At 47.6% G+C, this 18,293-nt stretch overlaps 1 protein-coding gene across 2 annotated transcripts in view; it reads left to right on the forward strand.

Moving 5' to 3' along the window:
• The first annotated feature begins 12,246 nt into the window (after positions 1 to 12,246).
• Positions 12,247 to 18,293, forward strand: part of LIMS2 (LIM zinc finger domain containing 2) — a 39,301-nt gene continuing 33,254 nt past the window's right edge. The window contains exon 1 of one of the 2 annotated variants that reach the window (XM_045479386.1): positions 12,247 to 12,571. In XM_045479386.1, coding sequence (XP_045335342.1) covers positions 12,561 to 12,571 — 11 coding nt within the window. In that variant the 5' untranslated portion in view covers positions 12,247 to 12,560. The remainder of the gene's footprint in view (positions 12,572 to 18,293) is intronic. The other variant, XM_045479388.1, reaches the window with a different exon arrangement.

Here is an 18,293-nt window from a genome sequence, read left to right on the forward strand (position 1 = left end):
CTTACAGAGTTAGTTCAGCAAGTCACTATACAAATAAATAGCCAAGCAAACAGAAACATCAACCCCTGGGAGATGGAGGTAATTAGTATCCAGAGTTGCTATAGCATAATATCTAAAATGTCAGTTTTCAACAGAAATAATTTTGAGACATGCAATGAAAGAGGAAATTATGACCCCACACAGGAAAAAAGTGACCAATACAAACTGCTTTTGAAGGGGCCCAGATGTTGGACTTAGTAGACACATACTTGAAAACAGCCATTGTAGGATTGTAGAGGCACCTCAGTGGCTCAAGAGTCTGCCTCTTTTTTTTTTTTAATTTTTTTTAAACGTTTATTTATTTTTGAGACAGAGAGAGACAGAGCATGAACGGGGGAGGGTCAGAGAGAGAGGGAGACACAGAATCCGAAACAGGCTCCAGGCTCCGAGCTGTCAGCACAGAGCCCGACACGGGGCTCGAACTCACGGACCGCGAGATCATGACCTGAGCCGAAGTCAGCCGCTTAACCGACTGAGCCACCCAGGTGCCCAAGAGTCTGCCTCTTGATTTTAGCTCAGGTAATGATCTCATGGTCATGAGACTGAGCCCCTGCATCACCTGCTTAAGATTCTCTCTCTCCCTCTGTCCCTCCCCCACTCATGCACTCACAGGCTCTCTCACAAAAAATAACAACAAAAGCCAGCCATTGTAAATATTCTTGAAGCACTAATGAAAACCATACTTAAAGAATTGAAGAATTGATGACAGTATCTCATCAGATAGAGAATAGCAACAAAGAGATAGAAATTATAAAGAAGAAGAACCAAATAAAAATCCTGGAGGTGAAAAGTACAATAACTAAAATAAAAAAATTACTGGGAGTTTAAATAGTAGATTTGAGTTGGCAGAAGAAAGAAACAGTGAGTTTGAAGATATAGTAATAAAGATAATTCAACATGTAAAATGGGGAGAAAAAAGAATGATCAGAGCTTCAGAGAAATGTGAGACACCATTAAATGCATTAACATATGCATAATGGACAGAAGAGAAAAGGGGCAAAGGAATTATGAGAAGGAGTCATAGCTGAAAAGTCCCCAAGTTTGATGAAAAGCATTAATTTATATGTTCAAGAAGAATGAGCTTCAAGTAGGATAAACACAAAGAGATCCATGCCTAGACATAACATAGTCACAAGGTTGAAAAACAAAGTTAAAGTCTTAAAAGCAGTAAGAGGAAAACAATTCATCACATGTAAGGAAAGTGCACTAAGAGCGACAGCTGATGTCTCATCAGAAACAGTGGAAGCCAAAAGACATATCTAAAGTGCTTAAAGTAGAAACCTGTCAACCAGTAATTCTATATCCAGCAAAACTATCTTTCAAGAAATAAAGACAAAATAAAGGCAAACTGAAAGAACTTATTGTTGGCAGGCCTGACTTATAAGAAACACAAAAAGTTCTTCAGACTGAAAGCAAATGACACCAGATAGTAACTAAAATCCACATGAAAAACAGTGTCAGTAAAGGTAGGTAATTACAAAAGGCAGTATAATTGTATATTTCATTTCTCTTCTTCTCTAAACTGATTTAAAATGTAATGACCTAAGACATAGGTATATGCTCATACTGCTAGGCTTTTTACATACAGAAACATAATATGAGTCAACATTTTGTAATAGCACAAAGGAGGTAGATGGGAACACAGCTGTTTTGGAGTAAGGTGATGACACCAAATGGCAACTCAAGTCTACAAGAAGAAATAGAATCAGAAATGCTAAATAAGAAGGTTAATACAATAAACTGTATAAATATATAATTGCTTCACTTTCACTTTTAGAAAGACATAAGATTATGTAAAATAATTAAAACAATGTATTTTGGGGTTTACAATATAGATGGATGTAGTAGATATAATAATAGCACAGAAAAAGGAAGGAGACATCTCTAGACCACTGCATCCAACAACCTCAGATTATACATTCTCCAGAATAGATCATATGCTAGACCATTAAAACAAAACTCAATAAATCAAAGATGGTTGATATTCTACAAAGTAAGTTCTCTGACCACAATTGAATGAAGTTTGAAATCAGTAACAGAAGGAAATTTGGGAAATTTATAAATATGTGGAAATTAAGTAACACATTCCTAAAGAACAAATGAGTCAAAGAATAAATAAATAAATAAAACCATTTTAATTGAAAATGAATACAAACATACAGAAACTTAAGGGATGCAGGAAAAGCAGTGCTGAAAGGGCAATATATACCTATAAAAGTCTACATTAAAAAAGAAGAAAGATCTTAAATCAATAATTAAACTTTTCACCTTAAGACATTAGAAACAGATGAGCAAACTAAATCCAAAGCAAGCAGAAGGAAAGGAAACAATACAGATTAGAGTAGAAATCAATGAAATAGAGAAGAGGAAAAAAAAAAAATAGAAAAAAACAATGAAACCGAAGGTTCGGTCTTTGAAAAGATCAACAAAACTGACAAACCTTTAGCTTACCTGACCAAGAAAACAACACTCAAATGACTAAAATCAGAAACGGAAGAAAGGATATTACTTTCAATCTTACAGAAGTAAAAAAGATTGTAAAAGAAAACTGAACAATTCTACACCAGCCAACTAGATAATCTGGACAAAATGGACACATTCATAGAAACACATAAAGTATAAAAACTGACTCAAGAAGAAACTGAAAATCTGAATAGACCTATGACAAAGAGATTGAATTAGTAATTTAAAAACTACCCACAACAATCAGCAAAACTAAAAGGCAACATACGGATTGGGAGAAGATCTTTGTAAATGACATATCAGGTAAAGGGTTAGTATCCAAAATCTATAAAGAACTTACCAAAGTCAACACCCAAAAAAATAATCCAGTGAAGAAATGGGCAAAAGATACGAATAGACACTTTTCAAAAGAAGACATCCAGATGGCTAACAGACACATGAAAAAATGCTCAACATCACTCATCATCAGGGAAATACAAATCAAAACCACAATGAGTTATCACCTCACACCTGTCAGAATGGCTCACATTAACGACTCAGGCAATGACATATGTTGGTGAGGATGTGGAGAAAGGAGAATTCTTTTGCACTTCTGGTGGGAATGCAAACTGGTGCAGCCCCTCTGGAAAACAGTATGGAGGTTCCTCAAAAAATTAGAACTACCCTATGACACAGCAATTGCACTACTAGGTATTTATCCTAAGGATACAGGAGTGCTGTTTTGAAGGGGCACATCCACCCCAATGTTTATAGCAGCGCTATAGACAATAGCCAAAGTATGAAAAGAGCCCAAATGTCCATCAATGGATGAATGGATAAGGAAGATGTGGTATATATATATATATATATATATATATATATATATATATATATATATATATAATGGAGTATTACTCAGCAATCAAAAAGAGTGAAATCTTGCCATTTGCAACTACGTGGATGGAATTAGAGGGTATTAGGCTAAGTGAAATTAGTCAGAGAAAGACAAGTATCATGTGACTTCCCTCATGTGGAATTTAAGATACAAAACAGATGAACATAAGGGAAAGGGAAGCAAAAATAATATAAAAACAGGGAGGTGGACAAAACATAAGTGACTTTTAAATATAGAAAAGAAACTGAGGGTTGCTGGAGGGACTGTGGGAGGGGGGATGGGCTAAATGGACATGGGGCATTGAGGAAGACACTTGTTGGGAATAACACTGGGTGTTATACATAGGGGATGAAACACTGGATTCTACTTCTGAAATCATTATTGCATTATATGCTAAGTTGGATATAAAGTAAAAAATAAAAATCAATAATAAAAAAGAAAAAACTACCCACAAAGGAAAACCCAGGACCAGAGGCTTCACTAGGGAATTCTACCAAATGTTTAAAAAATTAACACCAATCCTTCACAGACTTTTCCAAAAATAGAAGAGGAGGGAACACTCCCCAACTCATACTGTGAGGTCAAGGCCTTGATTCCAAAACTAAAGAAAGACATCACAAAAAAGAAAACTACAGACCAACATTTCTTATGAATATACACAAAAATCCTCAACTAAATATTAGCAAACCAAATCCAGCAACATATACAAAGATTATACACCATGACCAAGTGGGGCTTATTGCAGGATTGCAAGGTTGGAATAACATATGAACATCAATGTAATACACTACATTAAGAGAATGAAGGACAAAGGTGATAAGATCTTTTAATCTTTCTGATATAGTAAAAGCATTTGACAAATAAAACATGCAAACAACAAGGAAGGGAGGAGAAATTCCTCAACATGATAAAGGGATTTATGAAAAACCCACAGCTAATATATTTAATGGTGAAAGACTGTACTTTCAGCCCAAGATTAGGAACAAGACTTCTATTTAGCAGTGTACTGGATATTCTAGCCAGGGAAAATAGGGAGAAAAATGAATAAAAATCAATAATGGAAGGGAAGAAGTAAAACTATCTCTTTTTGCAGGTGACATCTGGTGGATAGAAAAGCTTAAGAAATCCCTTATGAAACTACTGGAAACAGTGAACAAGTTCAGCAGGGTTGTAGGGTGCCAGAGGAATCTATGAACTTTAATTATATTTCTATACACTGTGAAAAATCTGAAAAGGGAATTGAGAAAACAACTCCACATACAATCACATCAAACATAATAAAATACGAATAAACTAAAGGAGTGTGAGACTTACATGCTTAAAACTACAAACATTGCTTGATGAAAGTAAAATCGAAATAAATGGAAAGACAGCCCACATTAATGAATCAGAAAACTCTTCTATAATCACACTTACCCCCTGCCCCAATCGTTCCCAATCCCTGGCAACCACTCATCTGTTTTCATTCTCTATAATTTTGTTATTTCAAGGATGTTTTATGAATGGAATCACCCAGTATATAATCTTTTAAGATGGGCTTTTCCCACTGGGCATAATGACCTTGAGATATGTCCAAGTTGTGTGTGCATCAAAAGATCATTCCTGTTTATCTTGCCTCCTTGTGTAACTCTCGAATATTTTTAGAATTCCACTTTGATCTATCTATGGTATTTTGGGGGTGTACCTCTTTACATAGTTGTTTCTTTTTTTGTTTGTTTGTTTTTAGTGGTTACTCTAAAAAGTCATATTATTTGTAGCTTAGGCAGTTACTGGTGTTGACATTTTACTCTTCTGAGAAAGTATTACAGGTCCCTGAGGTTTTCTTCACATTCTTCAGTCTCCCAACTGTGTTCAGTTTGGGTGGTTTCTATTCTGTGCTGGGGTTTCCCCATATGGCTGGTGGAAATAGGCATTATTCTTTGCGTTATGTGAGTGCCAAGCGCTATCCCCTGACCTGGAGCACACGCATATCTCAGTCTAAGGCTTGAGGGGGATCATCTGGAGATCTTTGGAGCTCTCTCTCTCTCCTTTCCAGTGCCAGTCCTGCAAAGTCTAGCTGTCCTGGTCCCCTGGGATTTCAGCTCTGTCTCTTTGACTAAGGGAGTCCATTCGTGTCCACCTGGCTTCCTCATCCACGGATCAAGGCCTGGAAATACTCTTGAAGCACTGAGCTGGGACAGTCACAGGTTCACTCATTTGTTTCCTGTCTCTTGATCATTGTCCTTTGTTGCCTGATGTTCAGTGTCTTGAACACCTACGTTTTCTATATTTTGTCTGTTTCATATATTTTGTCTGGTTCCTGCTGCTTTCTTGTGGCTGGGTACAGGTGTCTCAGTAATTACTTCTTGTTGGAAAGTAGTTTTCCTAAAGGTACATTATGTTAGTACATAATAGTTTTCTCACTTGATTTTAAAATGAATTAACAGCTGGTTAAGAAAATGTTTCATTTTCACTTCCAAGATGGTAAATATTGATAGATACAGCCCACATAAATCAACTCTCTTCCGTGTCCTCAGTACTTTTTAGGAGTGTAAAAAAAAGACCAAGAAGTTTGAGAATTGCTTACCTAGAGGAGTTTATTTAATCCCCACAAATTTCTTTATGAAGGAGGTACTATTATTATCTGCTCTATTTTACAGATAAGCAGACTGAGGCCCAGAGTAGGGAAGCACCTGCCTCGGTGACAGTAAGTGTGAGACTGGATGGTCCGTGCTCTTCAAACCAGCATGCTGCACTGCCCTGAACAGTGTGGGTTTTTCAACTCTTGTCATGTCTGAACTTCACAGAATAAAGGCCCAGCCCCTGGTCTCCCACGTGTGTCCACCTGCTTTTCACCGGGCATAATCCTTGGGCTCTGAGCCTGTTCATATTGCCAACTTGGGGTGTCCCCAGGAGAAAAAAAAAGGTGTGGTAAGTCTCTGCTGTGCCCTCAGGCTTGGACTTCACACTAATGGACCGGAGCCTAATGGACAGATGTGCCAGTGGAATTGTGGCTTGTCTGGGTGGCGCTTGCTCGTCAGAGGCCCAGGGCCTCCCTTTGCACATGCGCATTTGACGAACAACATCCACTCTGGTCAGAGTCGCTGTGCCTCGGGGCCGCCACATCTGCCTCTCCTGCGGTGAGCCTTGGACTCTTGTGCAGTTACCAGAGTCTGCAATGTGTAACATGAGTTTGAGCACCAGGTGCCTTTGCAAAAAGATTCTGTTTTTAAAAGAATTCTTTCCATCGAGATTTCTTCACGTTATGAATTCCCTAGGTGTAAATAAACTTTTTTGTTTGTACAAATTCAGTTCAGGACTGCATGTGGTGAGTAAAATGGCATCTGAGATGTTTTGATCAACAAGAGTGATAATGCATTCACATTCAGGCAGCTCACAAGCGTATGAAACTTACCAAGAATGCTTAAAACGACATTCATCTAACAAATATTTACTGAGCAACTTCTCTGAGTAGAGCCCTGTTCTGGGTCTGGCGGAAAGAGCCGCGAACAAGGCAAGAGTCTGTCTTGGAGAGTTTACATTCTCCATAGCACATTTATAACACGGTGTATAGCATATTTATAACACGGACGCAGGTTATTTTAAACAACATGGCAATACAGCATAACATCACTGGTTCCAACAAATAGTTGAGTGCCTGCTGTCTATCTAGCCAGCCCTCTGTTGGGTGCCGTGTTGCACAAAGTAAATAGTTTCATGCTCGGGTATAAAATTTGACTGAAAAACAAAACCCGGTTATCCTCATGAAAGCTGGATCTATGAACTGTGCACATAGTGCCTGTGAATGCCAGCCTCTGCCCCCCACGTAGCACGAGTCCGAGGAGACCCTGGGACAGTGTGTACAGCACAGTGTGAAGGATGCCCCGGAGCTGTACAACTGGGCAGCTCTGATAAGTGCTGCACAGCGTGGACGTTTGCCATGAAGAAATGATGTGAAATTTCAAGCACAAAAGGATCACAATTGTGCGCACAGTGACTGCGTGCAGATAAGACTGGAATCAGAGTATTGTTGGCACTCATCTTTGGGGGTGAAGCTCAAGGAAGTTTGCTTCTACTTCTGGGCATTTCCCAATACAATGAAAATTAAAAAAAAAAACTTGTAAAAAAATGCTTATTTATTTTTGAGAGAGAGAGACAGCGTGAGTGGAGGAGGGGCAGAGAGAGAGGGAGACAGAATCCGAAGCTCCAGGCTCCAGGCTCCGAGCTGTCAGCACAGAGCCCAATAAGGGGCTCGAACTCACAGACCGTGAGATCATGACCTGAGCCGAAGTCTGATGCTCAACCGACTGGGCCACCTCAGCGCCCCTACAATGAAATTTTTATAGCAAAAGATTAGAAAATAATTAAAATCATATAAATAATCCTGAGATTTCCCTCCTTTCAGGGAAAATAATAACTGGCAAGAAGGTGTCTCAGTAACTGTCCTTGGGTTATTCAAAGTAGTTGTGGGTTTTCTTTTCTCTGTGCCCTTGTAGGGCTTGGTTTTGGCGTGTGTAAGTGCTGTAAACATCAGGCCTCCCTGGGGACTCATGAACTCAGGAGTTTAGTAAATGCTCATTTTAGCGGCTGCCAAATGGATGCCACCCTGGCAGCTGCCTCTTTTCTGGTCTCTGAATGTGGAGGGCAGCTGTGGCTCCTTTGTTCTGCTGGCCCGGCTCCTGGGCCTGCGGTGGGGGGGGGGGGGGGGGGGGGGGATGGGCTTTCAGTGGCCCGCCCTGCAACCACCTCCCGAGGGAGGCCGGCCTTTCCTTCCTGGCTTCCTCCACCCTCTCCTGACCCCAAGGTGCCTCCGGCCCACCCTCCAGCTCAAGCGGAGCCTCTTGCCTGGGGAGAGGTGACGCTGGAACATCTGGGTACCCGTGGCGGCTGGACACTCCCAGCAGCTGCTGCCCAGTCCTTCTCCAAGTGGCTGTGCCAAGCGGGCTGGGCAGCTGCTTTTTCCGCCAGAGAAGGTGCTGGCAGCGCTCAGGGAAGGAAGCAGCAGAAGGAGGTGGAGTGGAGACTCAACCCCCTGAGGTAGAGACACTGCATGGCGCCTGAGGGGTACTTCTTTGCTTTTGAGATGTGTATGGGGCTTGGTCCCTGCCATTCCCTTTATGTCCTTTAAGTGATCATGACAATGTTGCTAATGTTGGGGTGAAGGAACAGCCCCAGGGTGGTCTGCCTCCTGGTTTAGCCTCACACACCCTTACGTGGCATGCAGATGGTGAAAGCCTGCTCACCTTGGCTGGATGCTAGGCCTTCTGTGGATGAGACCAAGTGTGGACAGGTTGGGGTTGGGGATCTTGGTGGTGCGGGCACAGCTGATTTTTGTTCTGGACAGAGGTTGGAGATGGTTGGTGGGTTGGCTGTCCTAATGGGAAAGAGGAGACAAAGAGAACCCCATGTGTAGAAGAGAGGTGTCCTTAGGAGCAGAGAGAGGCTGGTGCCCCTGCAGGTGAAAATCTCTGTGATCACAGTGCACAAGTGATTTCTTGTTGGACCACGCAGTGATGCTTTGTGGTGCAAACATGTGGCATTCCTGAATGCTGTTTGGGGTTGTGCGAGGCCACTCTTGTTCCAAGTCTGTGAGTTGCATCAAGCCTGCCCCAGAGCTAAGGTAAGAGAGAACTGGCATTTTCTTTTCAGAGTCCAAGGCCAGCCTGTCTTTGCAAAGGAGTTGTGAAGCTCCGTGGTCCTATTATACCCCTGGGTAATCCAGACCCTCAAGAAGGGTTCTGTGTTCTCCATAGGCTAAGACAACCTCTGAGTCTCTTTTGTTCTGCAAGCTCTAAAAGAATTGGTGGCTTATGATTCTGCCATAATGGTAATCAGACTTCTTTCACTGAGCTCTGCTTGGGCCAGGAAGAAGGAAGGTCATGTTGGGCTGGTCAGATGATGTGTATAATAGCAGATCACTGTCTGAAGGCATGCTCCCATTTTAAAATAGAAATATTTCATTGTTAAAGCAGCAAATGATCTGCTTTCTGTGGGTGTATAGAGGCGGGTGTGCACCCACTACTCATTTTTGGCCAGGCTCCAGCTAGAGCCTCCAGCTTCTCCTCTGTGCCCTCCAGGTGCTTCCCTGTCCTTCCCTGGGGATTGTCACAGGCCACTTCTGGAATACACTTTGGTTCCAGTTATACACTCCTGCTTGACGACAGCCCAGTTTAGCTATCCCCAGTGCCCCGAGGGGGAGATGCCTAAACCAGATTCGGGGGAGAGGCCCTTTGGGCAGAATGGTTAGGGTGCCTCATTTCACATGGGCCATCATTAAATAGGCATGACACAGGTCCTTTGTGCTGGGAAGGCACCCTGGCTCCTTCTGGGACCTGGGCCATGGTGAGAGACCCTGAGACTTCCTCGGGGCTGCAAGGCCCCACCATCACATGGGGGTGGGACTTTGAATCTAGATACAAGTTGAGGCATTTTGGGATCCCCAGTTTCTCTCTGTCCTCATGCTACTAATTAGGCTGGTCTGGTGGGAGGAAGCCCAGCCCCTCCCTTGGCTCCATGAACCCTGAGCCCTACCTTAGCATCCCTGGGCACTGGGCTGGCTCAGGTGTAGCTGTCAGCTAGAGAGGGGCATGAGGGGGAAGCCCCCTGAGTCCCAGAGGGTGTTGTGTCTGTCCTTGCTTAGAAACCCCCACTGTTTAAAAAAAAATTTTTTTTTAACATTTATTTATTTTTAAGAAGAAGACAGAGCTTGGGGGGGAGGGGCAGAGAGAGAGAGGAAGACACAGAATCCAAAGCAGGCGCCAGGCTCTGAGCTGTCAGCACAGAGCCTGACGCAGGGCTTGAACTCACAGACCATGAGATCATGACCTGAGCCGAAGTCGGCCACTTAGCCGACTGAGCTGACTGAGCCACCCAGGCGCCCCAGAATCCCCCACTGTTCTAAGGGTGGAATCCAAACACTAATGTGGCCCTTGTGCTCTGGCCCCCTGGCCCCTCTCCCTTATTTCCCATGCCTTCTGCCTCTCTGTTCTCCAGAGACACCACCTTCTTTCTGACCTTGAGCTCCCGAGCCCATTCCCACCTCAGGGCCACTGCCTTGGCTGCCCCCCCCCCCCCCGCCCCCGGCTCTTTTCCTCATTCGGGTTTTAGCTCCAATGCCACTCCTCAGAAGCCTTCCTTATGCCTCCAACCTAAAGCAGCTCCTCATGTTGTTCTGTTCTTTGCAGCACTGTCCCTGCCTGAAGTCACGTTTATGTTTTATTTACTGTTTGCCCCCCACCGCATGTCCTCTTGTTCACTGCTCTACCCCCAGTGCCTGAATAGCATCATTACTCTGGGATGAATGGGTGTGAGTGAGTGAATATGTGAGTGACCACTGCCAGGCAACTGCAGCTCTTTCCTGCAAATCTGCATGAGGCTGGCACATGGCTCCTTGGAGCCTTCGTATCTTCAGCAGAGCTGACTGATGCCCACAGCTGCCACCAAGCTCCTTCCTGTTGAGCTTGCCCTTGGCCCCAGGATGAGGCATGCTACATGGTCCAGCGAGCAGCAGAGGGCTCTGGTTTGGCTACAGGCACATCTTCCTGTGCTCAGCAACCATGCTAAGGAGGCTTTCAGGCTTTCAGGTAGGCGTGGGATCCCCTTGGGGCAGGGGGCAGGTCCCTGTGGTGTTCTCCCTTCTACTTTTCATCCTTTTTGGTTCCTGTAGGACCCCAACATTCAATGAACCATCGAGTCGGGCAGTCCATTTCTGGAGCACAGCCCCTGGCACACCTGTTCCTCTGCATCAGCAATTGTGGAAAGCATTTCTCCTTAAACAGGCAGATGAACCAAGAAGTCATCCATACTTGATGCTTAATCAACCATCAAGTTACAGTAAAACACTATTTATTAGCTGGGACACCACTGCAAAAGAACTAACAAGTGCAAACTGCTCTGGTTTCAAGATACCAGCTGCTTAGGAACAGACGCCTTTATCGAGCTCATTTCTGCAGGTGTAACTCTGTGTGTCACTATCAACTCTGCCTTCTGAATTCCACTGTTTATTTGTGCGTTGCTACTTTGCACTGTCATTTCTAGATAGTCTTTATCTGTTGCCAAGCTAGAAGTGATAGGATGTTTGATGTTCGGTAGGGTTAATAGATCAGGCGGCTCGGCCCTGGCCTCACGGTGTGATATTTGGGTTGCTTCCAGTTATATGCTACACTCCACAGCCCAGCTGGAAATATGTGCCTGTAGGTAGAGTGAGTGAGGGTTTTTTTTGTTTATGTAATATTTTTCTCAGAATAGATTCCACAAATGATTCTGTGTCACAGGGCCACTTTAAAGGGCTCTTCCCTATCTTGTCAGTAGTGCTTCATCATAGAAAGGAGTGCTCGGTTCTCCTCCCCAACTCGGGCATTGGGTTTCTCCATTGTAAGGTACCTTTTGCTAGGTTAGGGGTTACTCACATGCTTGGGTTGAAATGGTTATTTCCCAGGGAGGGCACTGGTCTGGCATCTCAGTATGTAGACTTAGGCTCACGGGTTGAAGGGACGCCCCCCTCCACCTTGGGCTCCCCCGGGGTGGGACGACGTGCACTGGGGGGTCCCCAGGGCCCCCGGGAGGGAATTGGTGCCCAGAAAGGTCTGTGTGAAGCACGGAAGCGTGAAGGTGACCCCTCTCTTGGACCTGGGGCCGCAGCAGGAGCTCGGGGCTTGGAGGCAGCGGGGAGGTGGTCCGAGCACCGTCCCTCGGTGTCCCCCAATCCCGGTCGGCCCGCCAGCGTTCGAGTTCTGGGGCGGCTGGGGACAGCGGAGCGGGAGCGCGGGGGTGGGAGGGGGGCGTCCCGGCGGGGTTGGGGGGCTCCTTCGCGGTTATTATAACTTCACTCCCTTTAAAAGGAAAACTATGCCGGGAATCCGGGGAGGTGGCGAGCGAAGCCCGGGCGGGGGAGGACGTGACCCGCGCCCGCCGCAGGCCAGGCTCGGGTGTCCCCAGAGCAGGGGCCGCGCCGAGTGGCAGGGCCCACCCCTCCGCCCCCACTCCCCCCGCTTCCCACCACCCCCTCGCGGGCGGGGCGGACCCCACCCCTGCCCCCCCTCCCCACCTCGCGGGCTGGGCTGCGCGGCGGGCGGAGCCGCTCTTGGCCTTTTTTGGGCGTCTCCCCGCTCGGCTCCCGGGAGGGACCTGCGGGCGGGTGCTCGGCGGCTGCGGAGGCGGCGGAGGGGGTCCCGAGGCGACCACGGGCTCAACGCGCGCGGTCACAATGACGGGAAGGTAACAGCCCTCCCCTCCCCCACGCCCTTGGGCGGAGGGCGCCACGCGCCAGGAGGGCGCCTGCCTGGGCGGGACTGCGGGACGGGACCCCCGCCCCGACCCCTGCCCCCCCCCACCCGCCCCGGGGATCCGGCCGATCCACCTGCCGCACCTCCGGCCCGGCCCCTAGACCTCGGTTGGCTGCCGGGGTAGCGGTGCCCGTCGGGACCGGGGTGTCCGGCCGCAGCAGGTGAAGCTCCCTCCCGCCCCCCTCCCACCTACCTTGCAAGATGGGCACAGGTTTCCCCTCTCTAGTGGAGAACCAGGGCTCAGAGGGGCCGGGGCACCAACCCGAGGTCACAACCAAAGGGCAGGGCGTTAAAACCCAGACTGTGGACTCTATCAGCTTCCCGGACCCCCAGCTGTGTGATCCTGTGGAGGAGATCTTACCTCTGGGGCCCTTGTCTCCTCCTCTGTAAGCCCAAACGGTGAAAACGGTGACAATGTTAAAAATGAAAACGGGTCTGTGTGGGGGTCTGGCTAAACTCTGCCCAAGCATAGGCTGCTCAGGGGTGGGGTGGGGACAAGGTACTCCCCTAGGCCTGGCCCAGGCTGGGCTCCCAGGCCCTGGTGCCATTTCACAGATGAGGTAACTGAGGCCCTAGAGGCTGAGTGACTTAGGAGGCCAGTCACATGTCCACTAGTGTCTGGCCAGTGTTGGCCTCTGCAGTCCTTTCTGGAACATGGCTGGGTATAAGTGCATGACTCAGACTGGGTGGGAGGGGATGGTCTCCGAGGCCCAGCAGCCCCTTTCCAGCCAAGCCCTGGCAGGACGATGTTCTTTGACTTGTGGTTTGTGGGCCGAGAAAACCCTGTGGTTTTGCTAGGAAAAAGACTTGGGGAGAAGCCGTACCCAGGAATGGGGAACAGCTATGGAGGGTGGGGTGATGGCCCCAAATCTGGTGTGATGTGCAGAGTGGTCACCCAGCGGGTGGGGATACGCTGGCCCACAGTATTAGGGCAGCTAGGACACCCAAAATGGCAGATGTCTTGTTTCAGATGCACTTTGCTGCCCACTCCATCATGGCCTGAGTCTGTGGACACAGCCAGCCTTCCAGGGCTCACCCCTCCTCGTGTGCTCTGGAGCCCCTGCTTTCCCTGCCCGCTTCCTGGTCCCCCACCTGTAAGCTTATGAGGACAAGATGGGACAGAGTGAAACAGGGACAACATCAGGAGTACAGACCAGCGTTGAGTGGGATGTGTGCGAGGTGGCCCCGGGCACAGCAAACACCCTAATAAGGCAGGGCCACACCCCTCCAGCTTTGGCAGCAGCTTTTATCCCGACACCCTGCAGGATCTGAGGCAGATCAGAGACAGAAGCACCTCTGTTCTCTTGGCAGGGCTCCTGTCGCCCCTGAGTCCCTTGAGCCTTCCAGGGAGGGGCTGCCCCCCAGCCCAGGGAAGGCAGGCAGCTTTGGGAGCAGGGCCAGCCCGCCCTGGCTTGCTGCAGGGGTCCGGCAGGTGCCCCGAGCCTGAGAAATGCTGGTCATCAAATGAAACAGGTCCCAGAGTGAACTTTGGAAAACACTGGGTGGAGTTTTTCCTTGTAAGAGTAACATTGCTCATCTCAGGGAGCTAGAAAAACCCCCAGAAACGTTAAAGATAATGGGAACAGAAAAAGAGAAAGAAAACACCCACAGTTCCACTCCTCAGAGATGCCCCTAGGAATATTTTGGTGGCTTGCTTCTTTTCTTGTGGGCTCTTTTCCTGCTCATTTGTTTTTTGCAGCTGTGAGCCGTCTGGGAGCAGAGTTTGCCTGCCACACGCAGTGCCCAGGCTGGGATTGGCTTGCGCCACCCCCCCCTCCCCCCCGCCCCATGCCGCTCACAGGCATGGGGCCAGGCCAGCTGAGGATGGGACATCCAACCCAGCCATTGGGGTGGGCGATGTTTTTCCCGTCCCAGAAGCTGTGGAGTTTTGCTTTCACTCTGTTGTGTGCCACCTTGACCTATGCATGCCCACTGCCCCCATGAGACCCCAGGGCAATGCCCAAGTTGCATCCTGGTTCTCTGCACATCCACCTGCGCTACCTAGAACCAGGCTGACCTGGAAACAACCTTCTCCTCATACACCTCACGCACCCTGCCAACTGTATAAAGTGCCAGCTTGCCCGAGGACCAGAGTGAGCAAGGCCAGGGGGAGGGCAGGGGAGAGCCAGTGAAGTGGCCCAGAGTGTTGTACACGGCCGTGCACTTTGGAAACACACCTGCGGGTGCTGTGGAGAGAAAGGGCTGCTGAGGAAGAGATTGGGAAGGAGGTCTGCCACAAGGGAGGCTTCTTGTCATTGGCAGCCTTGGGGGTGGAGAAGAGGAGGGGACTCAGGGGTCTGGGAGGTAGAATGGGAGGACCTGACTGAGAGGGTGGAATCCAGGACGATGCCCAGTGGTGGAGCAGGTGTGGGCCCCAAGCTAGTTTGGGCCATGAAGGATCGGAAGAGCTGTGACAAGTCCCTGAGGAAGTGCTGGGAGGAGGTTGGAGAGGAGGGTCTGAAGCCCCAGATTGGGCTGAGCTGGGGCAGAAGGGTAAGGAGGGCCCAGGTGTGGTTGGGGGTGGGCAAGCTGTGGGATGGAAACTCAGCCCTGGTGGGGGCCCAAAGACTCTGGACCTTAAAAACACCCGAATCTTTGTCCCAGCCGGAGGGACCTTTGACATCAGCACTGGTCTACAGTGAGGATGTGAAGGCCCAGGCAGGTCACACCCCTGCTAAGGGTCCCAGCCTGTCACTGGCCCTCCTCCAAGTGCAGCCTGGGACTGGGCGCTCACAGCTGGTGAGGTCAGTGGCTTGGCCTGCTGTAGGGTGGAGTCCCACCCACCATACGACCCTAGTTTGCTGAGCCACCAGGTGCCAGCTCCTGAGCTGGGCCTCTGTACAGTGCAGAGGGTCCCCACATCCACCAGCACCCTTGCCCTCCATGGTGCCCGGTCCCCAGTTTCTTCAGGAGCATGCCCAGTGGCCCCCTTGGCGGAAGAGCCTGCCAGCGTGTAGCTAAGATGGCAGCCAGGGCCTGAGTACAGCACGTGGAGCTGTGGGAAGTAGATGATGAGTGCCACGCAGCTGGACCCTGAGCCCCAGACCAGGCCAGGCTAGGAAGCACCCAAGGCTCCTCAACTCCTCCCTTTCCCTGGACTTCTGGCATTGACTCCGACCCTGCCAGTGCGGTGCGGTGGGGGGGGTGGTGGGTCTGATTTGTAGCGTGTCCATTTCCAGGCTGAAAATACCCCCACCTCGGCTCACTTGAAACTACCAACATGATGTTAACTGGTTCCCAAAATTCCTGAAAATTCAGCAGTCAGCACTTGGGAGCTGCTACAAGATGGCCCGGGCATCCTACTGTGCAGAGGGGCCCGGCTTTGTAGGCACAGTGGCTGTCCTGCGCCTCTCCAGCTACACTGCTTCTCTCTGTTCCATCTGTCAGTGCAGAGTCATACTAAATGTTCCTTAGGTCTTCATTTCCAGGGAGGGTGGGCAGAGGGGGCACCCTAACTCTCCTCCTTGTTCTGTTTATTCAAATCTTCTAAATTCCTGACGGTGAATATTTACTCAATATGGCCTAATAAGATAAACATGTTAGTGGGATACTTACCTGAGAGGACAGTGTTTCACTAAGATGATGCGACCCAATGTATGTATGTAAGTAAAACCAACAATGTGTCCACACTGATGCCTGAGTTTCCAGTTAAGAAAATAAAAGCATTCAAAGTCCGATTTCATGTGAGGTAAGAAGGTTGGAAAACATCACTCATCTGATGCATACCAAGGACTTGGCCTCCCAGTGGGTCAAGGGAGGAGGTGGGGGAGGGAAGCTGGCTGTGGTGGAGAGGCTGTTTGCAGTGGTGTCTCTGGCTGCACTGGGGATGGCTCTCACAGCTCAGCCACAAGGGGGTGACAGCCCTGCCTCACAACTTGATGGTGGCCTTGGCCTCTGTTGTTTCTCTAGTAAGCTACGTAGCTGCATTCTTCACTACACGTGTGCTTTTTAAACATTAAAAAAATAAATAAACATTAAAAAATGTTTATTTATTTTGAGAGAGAGTGTATGAGCAGGAGAGGGGCAAAGAGAGAGAGAGAGAGAGAGAGAGGGAGAGAGAGAGGGAAAGAGAATCCCAAGCAGGCTCTGTGCTGACAGTGCAGAGCCCAATGTAGGGCTTGATCCCATGGACCATGAGATCATGACCTCGATCCCATGAGCCATGAGATAGCTCATGACCTGAGCGGAAATCAAGAGTCAGATGCTTAACTGATTGAGACAACCAGGCACCCCTAAACATTTGAGATATAATTCACATACCATAAAATTCACTGTTTTAAGGTGTACGGTTTAGTGGGTTTTAGTGCATTCACCAGTTGTGCAACTATCACCACTAATTCTATAGAACATTTTCATCACCCCCCAAAAGAAACCCCATACCCATGTGCAGTCAGTCCCCATTCTGCCCTCCCCCAGCTCCTGGTAACAATTAATGTGCAGTCTGTCGCTATAGATTTGGCTGTTCTGTGTATCTTCTATAAATACAACTCTACATTATATGGGCTTTTTTTTTTTTTTTTGACCTGGCTTCTTTCTTTCTTTTTTTTTTTTTTTTTCAACGTTTATTTATTTTTGGGACAGAGAGAGACAGAGCATGAACGGGGGAGGGGCAGAGAGAGAGGGAGACACAGAATCGGAAACAGGCTCCAGGCTCTGAGCCATCAGCCCAGAGCCTGACGCGGGGCTCGAACTCACGGACCGCGAGATCGTGACCTGGCTGAAGTCGGACGCTTAACCGACTGCGCCACCCAGGTGCCCATTGACCTGGCTTCTTTCATTTAGCATAATATTTTCAAGGTTCATTTATGTTGTGGTATGAATCAGTACTTCATTCCTTTTTTGGGGGAGAGGTGCAAATAATATTCCATTGCATGGATTTACCGTATTTTGTCTATGTGTTCAGTTGTAGTGGGCATTTGAATTGTTTCCACTTTTTGGCTTTTATGAATAATGCTGCTGTGAATTTTTCTATCTATATTTTCTACTCACTTGAGCATATACTTAGGAGCGGAATTGCTGGTAATTTTATGTTAAACTTTTTGAGGAATTGCCAAGCTATTTTCAGAGTAATTGCATACTTTTACATTCCCACCAGGAATGTGTGAGGGTTCTAATTTTCTCCACATCCTCACTAACACTTCTTGTTTGTTTTAGTGAGTGTAAAGTGGTATCACTTTTTTGACTTTCATTTTCCTAACAACCTGTCATGTTGAGCATCTTATCATGTGCTTATTGGCTGCTGGTACATCTTCTTTGGAGAAATGTTTGTTTGGTTTCAGTGCCCATTTTAAAATTGGGTTGTCTTGGGGCGCCTGGGTGGCGCAGTCGGTTAAGCGTCCGACTTCAGGCAGGTCACGATCTCGCCGTCCGTGAGTTTGAGCCCCGCGTCGGGCTCTGGGCTGATGGCTCAGAGCCTGGAGCCTGTTTCCGATTCTGTGTCTCCCTCTCTCTCTGCCCCTCCCCCGTTCATGCTCTGTCTCTCTCTGTTCCAAAAATAAATAAACGTTGAAAAAAAAAATTTTAAATTGGGTTGTCTTTTTATTGTTGGATTTTAAGAGTTCTTTATGTATTCTGGATGTGAGACACTTACCAGCTATATGATTTGCAAAATATTTTCTCCTATTCTGTGGATTGTCTTTTAACTTTCTTGATAG

The sequence above is a fragment of the Leopardus geoffroyi genome, chromosome C1, assembly GCF_018350155.1.
Source record: "Leopardus geoffroyi isolate Oge1 chromosome C1, O.geoffroyi_Oge1_pat1.0, whole genome shotgun sequence".
In the NCBI taxonomy this organism is placed as follows: domain Eukaryota; kingdom Metazoa; phylum Chordata; class Mammalia; order Carnivora; family Felidae; genus Leopardus; species Leopardus geoffroyi.